A 13,171-nucleotide genomic window follows, 5' to 3' on the forward strand; every position below is an offset into this window, starting at 1 on the left:
TACGTCACAGCAGCTTCACCCAAACCTGCCCGCTTCTCCCCTGGCAGTGCGAAAACACATGTGTGGAACCGTGTAAAGCCGCGCCGAGCCGTGCCGGGCTGAACTGATACTAGTGGAAAAGTGCCTAGTGATGTCAGAGCACGACATCTGCGGCTCTTTCTGAGCCCTTTTAGTTTCTCTGGGAGGCAGCCAGGCAGCGACAGATAAACAATTTAGACTTGAGGGTAAATTAAAGCCAAAAGGACAGTGAAGAGTTCCCGCACCCCGTCCCCAATCATCACCTCAGGGACTCAGACAACTGAATGATTAGAGTTCGGCTGGAGTCTACACTTCTTCTCTTACAGCTTAAACATTTAAATCAACTTCAAAAAAGCCAGTCATGGTTTGAAAACTCTGATCTTTAATCAGGATGAACCGAAGGATAGAAAGCCCCAGCCTGCGGTTCATCTCTAAAGCTGGGCAGACACTGTGTGATATTTTAAATCGTTTGATTCAGCTCCATCTCAAACTGCACGACTAGATCGCTGAGTTCAAAAGTTCACAGCCCACGATTTATGGTCTCATACTGTACGTCGCGATGCTCGGATGCTCCGTCTGCTCACACTTTACGTTCATAATTCTCACGTCGGAGTTCTGTTACTGGAACTGCAACGTCAAAAAGAAGTGGAAGAGGAGGAACCCCGAAGTGGGAGACACGGAAGATGCTCAGCAAAAACAAACACGCTGCCTTAAACCTGAATTATAGTTCTGCGTTAAATCGACGGTGTTACCGTACGGTGCGGGTCGCCGCGTACCCTACGGCGTAGGCTCTGCGTTGGTGTAACGCGGAACCATAAATCAGCCTTTAGCAATTTGTGCCATTCTGTGTGGCGATAAATGAAAAAAGATGAGACAACGTTGTGATTGGACAAGCAATTGGCTGGGCAGACGTTGGAAATGCGGTCTTTTTTTTCTGCTATTAAAACATGATTTGTAATGTGAATTTGCAACACTTTAAACTACAAATAATAGTTTTCAATGTGACATCAGAGATTGTGCATGCTCTCTGTGAAAGGATGAGCTGCTTCAACTGTGTGATTCCTTCACGAGGAGCGACCAGGATTTCAAACACGTTTGATTTTCTTGCGAGCACACGATTCGTGATTGGTCGTGCACGAGGCACGACCAACGTTTGGGTCGAAATCCGTCCCGATCCAAAAAATAGTTGCACGACTGGAAAATCGGTTCAAAAGGAGCTGATAATCGCACAGTGTCTGCCCGGCTTTAAGGGGGGGGGTCCGTGCTTACCTGCGCGTGAGCTTGGATGTGAGCTTGGAGAAGAGGGTGCTGGTTCCACGGCTGCGGGTCTGGGACAGGGGGGTGGTGTCGTGGGAGAGCGTGGGCGAGGCCGGCGGGCCGTTGTACGTGGCCGTGCGGCGGTCCCTCAGCTGCGGGCCGTGGAAGGTGCTGCGGCTGGCCGTGCCCCGGGGGAAGCGGAGCCGGTCCGGGGTGGTGCTGTTGGAGATGCTGTGGGTGGACGCCACCGGGTTCCTCTGGCCGCCGGGGGACACGGCCACGCTGGGGGGAACACGGAACACAGTTACAATCACAGTTACAACAACCTCCCCAGTGCAGACTGGAAGCTTGTTGGTGGGGATTATTCCCGTCTTTGATTCACCAACCCGTCCACGAAACCCAACAATCTACATTCAGCTGGAAGCGTTAGTAGCTCCTCTTAGACACGGAGAAGGAACCATGGGATCATGGGGCGTCCTGGCAAACACAACTCTCTTCACCCACCAGGATCTGTTTAAAGGAATAACGCCAAAGACAGAAAACCACGTGGGCAATACCAAGTACCAGCTGCTTCAACTCATTTAGGTTTTAGACATCAACTACTACGACTTAAACACTCAGTTATCCGTCGTTCAATAATGTCCTGGAACTCTTTACCTCCTCACATATCTCGCTCACAAAACAAATTAACTTTTAAAAAACAACTTAAGGCTCACCTAATGCTGCAGACCACAGGACTGTCTCAGAAAATTAGAATATTGTGATAAAGTTCTTTATTCTCTGTAATGCAATTAAGAAAACAAAAATGTCATACATTCTGGATTCATTACAAATCAACTGAAATATTGCAAGCCTTTTATTATTTTAATATTGCTGATTATGGTTTACAGTTTAAGATAAAGATTCCCAGAATATTCTAATTTTTTGAGATAGGATATTTTAGTTTTCTTAAGCTGTAAGCCATGATCAGCAATATTAAAATAATAAAAGGCTTGCAATATTTCAGTTGATTTGTAATGAATCCAGAATGTTTGACATTTTTGCATTACAGAAAATAAAGGACTTTATCACAATATTCTAATTTTCTGAAATTAGTAGAATTATTATAATGAAAGCAGTGACTGAAAATATATTACTAATGTAATATATTATGATATTATGCATATATAACTGATGTGTGTAAGTGTGTGTGTATTACTGTTGTTATTATTATAAGTGTAGTTATGCTAGGAATGTATGACTGTATGTATTTATGTCTTAGATGGTATCATTTATGTAATATTTTATGTACTTTATGGACCCCAGGAAGATTATTGGTCGCCAAGACGACAGCTAATGTGGATCCATCCACATCCATCCATCCTGTAGAGCATCTTATCTGTTTATGTCTGGACTACTGCAGTCCAAACTCCACTGTTCTGGTGTAAATGTGTTGACTAGCTTGGGATCAACGTGGATCTAAGGTGTGAGCCAACCAGTTCCACCTGTCAGACCTGACACACATTTGCTTCCTAACCCCTCCCAGACTGATCTGCAGCAAGATAACTCCTCTACAACAACGGCTTATATCAATCCCACTGTGCGTTGCATTACCACCCCTCCTTTACCACCCCCCTACAGGGCTGGACTTGGTATTCACCACACCTTTTTCTTCCCTTTGGGCTCCCTCTGGTGCTGTTGTTTGAGGTTGTATTTACCCGATACCGAGCGCCGATGATCACAGTTGTGATGTTTCACACAGACGTAGGACTGAGAGAGCGGCTGCTGACGTTTGCACGAGACTGCAGAAGTCTAAGGACAAGGACTCATCACACACAGATACACCCGGATACACATGGAGGATGCTCCCAGGAGCAGCATCCCCGTCCCCATCCCTAAAACGCCAGCAGGTTATTCCTGCGTGGACGTGCAGGTCTTGGATGTCAACAGGGTGGGAAACATATCGTCCTGGTCACATGACCCAGTTCAGCACTTCAGTTTACAGAAACAAGGTGTACGTGTCCTCCCAGCAGCCCGGCCATTCATGATTTTAATCAACACAAGTGTCAACGACTGGGATGGGTTACTGGCATCATCATGCCAGTAATCATGCCATCGCTCCCATGAGCCACAGGAAAGGTGACCATGTCTTATTTCCTGTGTACGCTTTGTTGATGAGATGCTTTGTTGTGTTTTTTGAGAGCGGCCGGGTGACGAGCTGCCGTCAGATCACACGCTGGACGCCCCGTCAGAGATCCCAGGATATGTACCGCTAAACTTCAAGACTCCTGACCAAAAGTCGTCATTTTCCACCTGAAAACGACTTCAGTCTTGAAGCTGTTATTCAGATCCTGCAGAGGAGCAGACTTTTGGGGGATTCGCAGGAATCAAGAAGCTACAGAGATCTCAACCCCTCAGATAACGGATCAGAAAACCCAGAAACCCTAACAAGTAAAAGAGTTTAGTTGAGACGTTGAAGAAAGGAGATGCACAAAGCCCTACAGGATATCTTCAAGTGCGAAATACCCCTCGAGAGTAAGACCATATTTTTTGGACACATACCTCAAAAAGAGATAAATATTTAATGAATATCCTACTAGTGGCCTGTAAAAAGACTGTTACAAGCAAATGTTTATCACAGGAGAGCCTAACTTTAAAGGTATGGATAGAAATTACAATGGACATTTATAAAATGGAGAAGATAACGGCATTTATTAATTGTAAATTGGAAAAATTCATCTCATATTGGGAAAACCGGGTCAACTACGTCACGCTCCATAGGCCTGATTTTATTTTCTCAAGTCAATGATTGTGTTATGTTGAACAGATCACTCCCTACTTGTACATACCGTATTGGCCCGAATATAAGACGACCCTGATTATAAGACGACCCCCTCTTTTTCAAGACTTAAGTTTGAAAAAAGTTCAAAAACTTTTTGAACACCATATTCAATTTTTATACAGAAAATAATTACAGTACATCTGGAACAAATGATTATAACAATATATTCAAGAGAAAAAGCATGTTATTTTGCCTCATTCAAATCATCATCTTGAAGTTTGCATCATAACTTCTCCTCAGCTGCCGGTTCACCTGCCGAACTTCAACCAGATTTTCTCCAGATTGTCGCTAAGTTTCTCCATTTTCTGTTATCTCTTCTCTTATTTTCTTCTCTTTTCCTTTTTACCGCAGTTTTTTATTTTTCTTCTTTGTGACATGTGTTCGCTTTCGCCTGGGGAGTTAAGTTCAGCATTCGCTTTAAAGATATCTGGCGCTATCTAGCGGTGTGAATGGGTATAACGTCTAGACCCCGAATGTAAGACATCCCCCACTTTTTAAGTCTTATTTCAATGCAAAAAACCCTGTCTTATATTCGGGCCAATGCGGTAGTAGTTTTTGGTGGTTTGTCTTTCTTTTCATTGTTTGGACATAAAACAAAAACATGATTCCGACATTCCGACAGACAACAGATGTAAGATACATGATGTACCGGAGGTGAACGTCTTATGCTGAATGTCAATAAAATGAAACTTAAAAAGAAAAGAAAAAGAAGAAGAACTGTTCCCACCCTGAACATCAAGCTTCAGTTTAATATAGAAGTATGATAATAGATGGGTAGCGAGGGGCAGAGTATGGACAGAGGGTGCTGGGACAGCAGGGGGGCCGGTACAGCTCCACCTCCGGCCAGGGGGGGGTCCAGGAGGAGAGTTCACAGCAGGATGGAGGTGAGATCAGGAGCAGGGCAGTGATGAGTTGGTTATTAACGGCTTCAGCGGAGCACCACATCCTCTGGTCGGTGATTGGCAAAATAGTGGCGGAAAAATACCATCGCACACAGAGTTTCTGCAAAGTCACGCGTGGAAACGCAGGTGTGGATACATATTTTTCTCTGACTGTTTCTCTGGTTTTATCAGCGTCTGAAATCAAAGCTCAGCATGTCAAAGTGAAAAGGTCCTTCAATTCTGGCTCACATCAGGGCGTGGCTTTTTTATTATTATTATCATTATTATTACTGATTACTTATTAATTATTTTTTTATTGTGCACTTCGAGAAAAAAGTCGAAATGTCGAAATTAATGTTGAAATACAATTTCAAGAATAAAGTCGAAATTTCTTGAATAAAGTCGAAATTCCTTGAATAAAGTCGAACTTTTTACTTTTTTTCCACATTTCGACTTTTTTCTCAAAGCGCACAATAAAAAAAAAAAACCTTCCTCGTCTAACAGTCAGTTGTTTGTTTTTTTGGAGGAATTCTTGGTGATTTTTGTTTTTCCATCTTGAATAATTTGGACTGCGTTGACACGACTACGATCAACTGAATACAGGTACAGGACTGTCTAAGAAAACTAGAATATTGTTATAAAGTTCTTTATTTTCTGTAACGCAAATAAAAAAACAAAAATGTCATACATTCTGGATTCATTACAAATCAACTGAAATATTGCAAGCCTTTTATTATTTTAATATTGCTGATTATGGCTTACAGTTTAAGATTAAGATTCCCAGAATATTCAAATTTTTTGAGATATGATATTTGAGTTTTCATAAGCTGTAAGCCATGATCAGCAATATTAAAATAATAAAAGGCTTGAATTGATTTGTAATGAATCCAGAATGTATGATATTTTTGTTTTTGTAATTGCATTACCGAAAATCACAATATTCTAATTTTCTGAGACAGTCCTGTATGATCATTTTCCAAGGCATCTATCATAGCACCATGAAAACTTCAATTCAAACTAAAATAAACATTTAGCTTTAGGGAACCTTGTTGGGGGAAAGTGCAGCGGTTCCACTGAATCCTCATCCATTTGGCCGTTTGTCCAGCGTCTGCTTATTATACCCCCCATTGAGCAAGTGTAACAGTAAAACTGTAAATGTTTGTTCAGTATCTCCTCCGTACTGGCCGGCTCAGACGCTCAGCACAGATTTCAGACCGTCACCAGAAACCAGTGTTTGCTAATCTCTGTAGAAGCGATGCCGGTGCTGTAGCTGTGTTAGAGTGAAGCCGGCTGGATGTGAGGGTTAGGGCCAGGGCTGAGACATGAGGAGACAGACGGGGGGGGCCCGGCCGTCTTACTTGGGCGAGCAGTAGTCCAGAGCGTAGTAGGAGTGGGGCAGCGTGGCCCAGCCCGCCTTGCTAGCGTACAGCGGGCCGGCGGCCTGGTGCGTCAGCCGCACCGAGCTGGACGAGGCGCCGAACGCGGCGGCGGCAAAGGCAGAAGAAGAGGGGCTAGTGGCACAAGCCATCTCAGTCATGCTGGTCATGCACCAACGGGGGGGACGGTAGATAGAAAAAAACAGCACATCCCCAGTCACAGAGTAAACAGGCAGAAACCCAGAGTGAGAGCAGAACAGGGGGAAGAAAGAAAGCAGAAGAAAAGAGGACGGGTAGAAGAAAGTCAGCGGCTGAACAGGTGAATGTTGTGCAGGAAGGGGCTGCGGCGGACGCCGGGCTCATACCTGTTCTCCTTGCCGTTGGGGATGACGGAGAGACGCTCAGCGTTGTTCCTGTCGCTGCACACGTACGTGTTCCTCCGGGTCATGCCGGCCGAGGCCGTGGTGTTCTGCAGAGAAAACAGACACGCTGATCCACAAACCAGAGGTGGTAGTAACCAGTTACATTTACTCTGTTACATTTAGTAAGTTTTGGGAAATGTTGTACTTTTAGGAGTAGTTTTGAATCACTATACTTTTTACTTTTACTTGAGTAGATTTGTGAAGAAGAAACTGTTCCTCTTCCTCCGCTACATTAGGCTACGTTGAGCTGTTACTTTTCTTTTATCCCTTTTATCCACGTACACGTCAATCTCATGACATCACTGAGTGATTCTTTGGGAAAAATGTTTGTGTAAATGTGACAAAACATGCAAAAACAGACTCAAACACACACAGAGTTTCTATGAGTTCATGTTTGTTCTAGTTCTGCCTGGTTAAAAAAGAAAAATACAAAGGCTTGAATTTTTGTGCTACTTGTGCGTAATTTATTTTTTTATTCTGTTATTATTTTATTATTTATTAAAGTACTTGAATTTACTTTAAGATTATTTTAATTTAAGCTATTTTTTATTTGTTATTAATTTTAATTAATTTTATTGATTTATTTTGTACTTTTGTCTGTTTGAATGGTTGTGTTAAAAAAATAAATCAGACGTTACTCAACAGTTACTCAGTACTTGAGTAGTTTTTTCACCAAGTCCTTTTTTACTTTTACTCAAGTAATTATTTGGACTTGAGTCATTTTATTCTGAAGTAACAGTACTTTTACTTAAGTACATTTTTTGGCTCCTCTACCCAGCTGCTGCCACAAACCCGTCAGCTCTGCAACATCTCCCTACAGCGCAGGTGGTTCTGCTCAGTGACTGCAGGAGGAGCCAGGACGACCGGGAGGACAACGGACCTCACAGTTTTACGTCTGTCAGGCTGCTGGCTTTGTTGCCCCCAGAGAAACCCTCTGGAGCTCGTGCAGAGAGCTCAGGATGTCTGCGTCAAACTAAATCCCAACTACATATGTCTAGATTTGTTACAGACAACTTTGATTTCACTCAAATTCAGTCTAAGGGTTCTTTCAGACCTGTTGCCCGTTTGTTTTGTTCCGATTCAGGGGCTAAATCGATGCAGTTGTTTCGTTTTTCGTTTGTGGCGTTTGTGTTCACAAGACAACCGTCTGTAGCGGTTCAAAGCTGTTAACAAATGCCATGAAATGGTCAGAAATTAACGTGGAAGGAGTTTCCTCTTCCGTACCCCGGGAAAAACAACAACTATGGAGCATCGTAAGCGAGTGTGGCTAGTGTGTTTCTGTGTGTTTATGTTCTCACTGCAAATTAACCGATCTTTAGGGGGAAACGCTCCCTGTTTGGGAACAACTGCTCCAAACGGGACAGGTGTGAAAGCTCCCTAAGTGACTGTAAACATGTTAAAACAACCAAAACTGGGTCGCTCGGTGGTGCAGTGGGTTAATCAAGCAGCTCATATTCTGAGGCTAATCCTCCTGCAGGGGTCGCAGGTTTGAATCCTGGCCTGCGCACCTTTGCTGCGTGTCATCCCCATTCTCTCTCTCTACCCCCTTCCTGTCTGCATAAATAAAGGGCCACTAGAGCCACAAAAAAAAACCCCCAAACAACCAAAACTAGTAAATCCAAAGGGGTTCACATACTTTTTCTAGCCCCTGCACAGGAAATGACTCACGGTTGGGCCGGTGGTTCCTCCTTTCCGGCGGTCGGGGATGTCGGCCTTGTTGGGGTTGTTGGCGTTGCCCAGCAGGGGGCTGGCGGGCGGGGCACCGCGGCTCCCGTGGGTGCCGGGTTTACGCAGCTGGACCCCGCCCTCGTCCTTGCCGGCGTTGTCTGCCGTGCTGGTCTGACTCCTCTTGGGGTGGGCCATCCCCGGAGGCACGTTCTGGCCCGCTGGACACAGAAACGGGCATTGGGTGAGCCACAACACACTGCAACTCTGTCCACAAATCCACCTAGGAGAGGACCTTAAATGGGTCAAATAAATAAGCGGGGCCAGAGAAGACGATCATTTTCCCTGTCACCATGGGTGACGGGGCCTTTAGTGTCTCTGGAATCCCCCCCCCCCCGACAACCTTAGGGCACCACAAACCAGACAATTTTAAAAGAGGACTAAAAATCCTTTTTTAGCAAAGCATTTTATCCCTAAACAATGCTGTTGGGTTTTTTTCCCTAGTTGCTGTTTTTAATTGTTTTATTCTCTTTTCTGCCATGTCTTGACTTTTTATCCCTTTTATCTCTTATCTTGATTTTATTATTTCTGTTTCCTTTTAATTATCAAAGTCTAGCACTTTGAGATTCTCATTAATATACAGGACTGTCTCAGAAAATTAGAATATTGTGATAAAAGTTCTTTATTTTCTGTAATGCAATTAAAAAAACAAAAATGTCATACATTCTGGATTCATTACAAATCAACTGAAATATTGCAAGCCTTTTATTATTTTAATATTGCTGATTTTGGCTTACAGTTTAAGATTAAGATTCCCAGAATATTCTAATTTTTAGAGATAGGATATTTGAGTTTTCTTAAGCTGTAAGCCATGATCAGCAATATTAAAATAATAAAAGGCTTGTAATATTTCAGTTGATTTGTAATAAATCCAGAATGTATGACATTTTTGTTTTTGTAATTGCATTACAGAAAATCACAATATTCTAATTTTCTGAGACAGTCATGTAAAGTGCATTATAAATAAAATGTATTATTATTATTATTTATTTTTTTTTTTTAATAAAAGTTTCTATAGACCGCAGGAAAAAGCAGCGCTCCTAATCTACATCCAACCAAACTAACGTGGAGGCCAAGATGTGCCAGGAACCAGAGCTGTGCCTGAGCCGAGCTCGTCTAACAACCACACGGCAGGAAGCTTCGGGGATCAGTTCAAAACTCAGTCAAATGAAAAACAAGCAAAAACCCTTGGATGATTAGATACACATCATTAGCTTCTGGATGAGACCAACAGGTCGGCTGATGGCTGAGCTGAGCGAGACCGGCAGGCTGTTAGCCGCGGCGGCGGCTCCTGTGGTGCGGGTGTGGGACCAGCTGGAGCTAAAGCCTGAATTCTGGTTCTGCGTTAAACCTACACCGTAGGGTACGCGGCTACGCGGGAGGATCTCCGTAGCCTACACCCAATACTGGAGTTGAGGGGGGATGGCATCCCTCCTAAATAAAAACGGTCCAAATCATCCCCCCTGTAAAACTGCCATCCCCCCTTTCCATCCCTTATGTCATTTCATCAATGAATGTGGTTTTACTGCTATTTCAACATTTAGAGTCATCACCAGAAAAATAACACCAGAAAAATAACTTATTTGACAATTTTCACCTGTTTCAAGTAAATTTACACTTGAAATAAGTAGAAAAATCTGCCAGTGGGACAAGATTTATCTTCTTATTACAAGCAAAAAAATCTTCAAAATACTTCAAGTGAAAATCTACGGAGCCCCTAAAGGGACACGGATTTTTTATTTTTTTTATAATGAGTTTTACGCGCGTGCGTAAAACCTTTAAGTGAGCACGTAAAACGTTTATACACTCACTAAAAAGTTTCACGCGCTCTCGCAAAACTTATAAGTGAGCGCCTAAAAGTTGTTCTACGTGAGCGCGTAAAAACAAGTACCGGTACAAGGGAGTATTGCTGGAACAGGAGACCATCAAGTTGCGCCCTGCTCTGTTTATGAATGGAAATGACATTACAGGATTTAGCTGAGCTATATTTTTTAACCTGGGACTCCATTCTAAGGACATTACCACTTTGCTTGCAAGTAAACAACTTTACGTGCTCACTTAAAGGTTGTACGCGCGCGCGTACAACTAAAAAAAATAAAAATCCATGTCCCTTTAGGGGCTCCGTAAAAATCTACTAGAAACAGGTGAAAATTGTTTTTTCCAGTGATGAGTCTTGTTTTAAGTGTAATGAGATTTTTTTACTAAAATGAGACATTTTAACTAGAAATAAGACAAATATTCTTGTTAAGATTGTGAGTTTTTGCAGTGATCCATGTTACTTATCCTGTGAAGGACAGAGTCATATTGATAAGTTCAGAAAAGTGTTTTTTATTGTTGTGTTTTGATGTATTTGATGTAAGCCCAGTGGATATTTAAAGCTTACAGAAGGCTGCATTTAACTGCTGCTATGTCATTCCTGCAGTATTTCTGCAGGTGTTTTGGTCAGTGCTATTATTTGTAATATATTATATTATTTGTAATCGGCACAAATTATCTGTCCCCATATGATAAAATCCACCATACCCCCTGATTTTTTTTTACAACTCGAGTACTGTCTACGCCGTAGGGTACTCCGCTACGTGGGAGTCTCTCCGTAGCTTACGCCGTAGCCTGACCTGCACCTCCCAAAATTGTAACTACGCGTCGAGGCGACGCAGACCCAACGCAGACCGAGAGGGCTGTGATTGGTTTGCTTGGTAGCAACGCATTTCCGGTTCCGGTTCGTGAAGCAGTCGTGAACGAGGCTGTGAGTGGCTCAAATAACACTAATAAATAAACAAAGTTAACGAAGGAAACTAATTGATTTAACAAATGAATGACTTGGCCAAGATGCTCCACAGACACTAAACGCAGTTTCTCCAAATATCTGACTTGCTTTACTTTGTCTTTGTTTTGTAAAGACCTTGTTTGAGGTTCTTTTCCACGTCCTTGATTTCCATCTTGTCACTAGGCTACAACCTGATCCCGCAGTGTTTTTTTTAGCCGCCCGCAGCAAAATTCAAACATCCCGCTCCTGCCAGATCTGCGTTGGGTCCCGAGGGACCCGGCGGGACCCAATCCCCATCTCTAGCTCCCCCCGGCTCCACCCGGCTGACCCGAGTGGTCGGGTCAGTCGGGTGCAGCACGCGCTCCCACATCCTCAGGGCTGTTCTGATAACGGCAGGAAGGTCCAAAGTTTACCTGTACCCAGAGTTCAGTGACCCCTAAGGGGAACACTCTGAACACAGCGCCTGTACCGGACATCACCGTCAACATTGTTGTGAACTGCTGCACTTTAATAAAGAGAAACATCCACAGTGATCCTATCGATGCTGATGTAACAGAAAGGAAGCAACGCTTATTGACAGAGCGTTACGTAAGGGCTCGTTATATCACAGCTGTTTGGAACTGAGCTGCACAACCAAGCACAAGGCTGGAGTGGACGTCCAGTCAGTCCCTGGTGTTATCCAACACCGTCCTCCGTTCTGAAAGCACTCGTCATTAGGCCTGTGTTGAAAAAAAATCGATTTTCCGATTCTAAATCGATCGATCATATTAATTCCTAAAAATCAATTCGTATGTCTAAATATCAATTTATTTTTTTCATCATTACATTACAACCGATTTTTTGGTTTATTCCCAAAAAAGGAATGTTTTGTTGGACAAAAGCATAAATAGTGCCATGTTTTTGCCTTTAAATAGGGTTTAAAAGTAGGAAAACATTAAAGTTTCCAGTTATAATTGCATAAATTGTCTATATTTATTTGCTTTATATACTGTATTGGGGTTACATTTGCAAAAAATGCTAAAAACCAAATTCTCGAAAGTGGGAGAAAATGAAACCGATTTCATAGTTCCTGTTTCCTCCCTGGATTTGTTTGGTAATTCTACCACACGATGTTTCTGAAAGCAGTTCTATCAGCATTCTGGGAGCTGATTGGTCCTTACAGCATCATTAGCTGCAATACTTGCTGTTGAATCTCAATATAATACTAGTATTAATATGTTGCAGAACTACACAGTCATATAATTCATGCAACAGCTCAAAAACAGTTTTAATAACACTAACCCCAATCAATATCGGAATCGAATCGTATCGAATCAAAGCGTGATAATAGTTTCTGAATCTTAAGAATGGGAATGGAATGTTGACATTTGAATGGATCCCCAGCCCTACTCACCTTGCTCACTGTAACGCCTCTGCTTGTGGCTGGAGGACACGCTCCTCTGGACCTTGAGGTGTGACGGCGACTGGCCGTTCAGCTCACTGTTGGGTCTGGCCTTGGCCAGAGACAGGTTGCTGCTGGAGGCCGACTCGCTGGGCTCCAGCTGAGGACACAGACACAGCCGCTCAGTCCTGTAGCAGTTTATCTCACAGACTGTGGTAAGAAACAAAACAGTAACCCTAGATTCACACTGAAAGCGTCACAAATCGCCTGTGGAGGTTCAGGATTCCTGCATCGCTGCTGGCCGACGCCTGTCCACGCCTGCAGAGGACGGGGCTAAAGCTGTGCTGCAGAACTGGAGGGAAACAAGTGCATATAGTCTACATATATCTATATATACTGTAGCTGTACATCTTCAGTTTCCTCTTTCACCATGGATCACACTTTGGGAAGCCTTCTTTATATTTTAGCGTTATTTCTGCGTAGATAAGAATGAGTTTGATGCTCCTTAACCAGGTCGGTCCTG

At 43.1% G+C, this 13,171-nt stretch overlaps 1 protein-coding gene across 16 annotated transcripts in view; it reads right to left on the minus strand.

The window, feature by feature from the left end:
• mark3a (MAP/microtubule affinity-regulating kinase 3a) overlaps nt 1–13,171 on the minus strand; it is an 88,917-nt gene that overhangs the window by 18,880 nt on the left and 56,866 nt on the right. For 9 of the 16 annotated variants that reach the window (XM_061742815.1, XM_061742801.1, XM_061742805.1 and 6 more), the window contains exons 12-16: nt 12,661–12,808; nt 8,444–8,661; nt 6,719–6,822; nt 6,336–6,515; nt 1,288–1,557 (exon numbers count right to left, since the gene is read on the minus strand). In XM_061742815.1, the coding sequence (XP_061598799.1) occupies nt 1,288–1,557; nt 6,336–6,515; nt 6,719–6,822; nt 8,444–8,661; nt 12,661–12,808 (920 nt within the window). The remainder of the gene's footprint in view (nt 1–1,287; nt 1,558–6,335; nt 6,516–6,718; nt 6,823–8,443; nt 8,662–12,660; nt 12,809–13,171) is intronic. The other 7 variants (XM_061742813.1, XM_061742810.1, XM_061742811.1 and 4 more) reach the window with 1 other exon arrangement.

This window comes from Cololabis saira, chromosome 16, assembly GCF_033807715.1.
Source record: "Cololabis saira isolate AMF1-May2022 chromosome 16, fColSai1.1, whole genome shotgun sequence".
Lineage (NCBI taxonomy): Eukaryota > Metazoa > Chordata > Actinopteri > Beloniformes > Belonidae > Cololabis > Cololabis saira.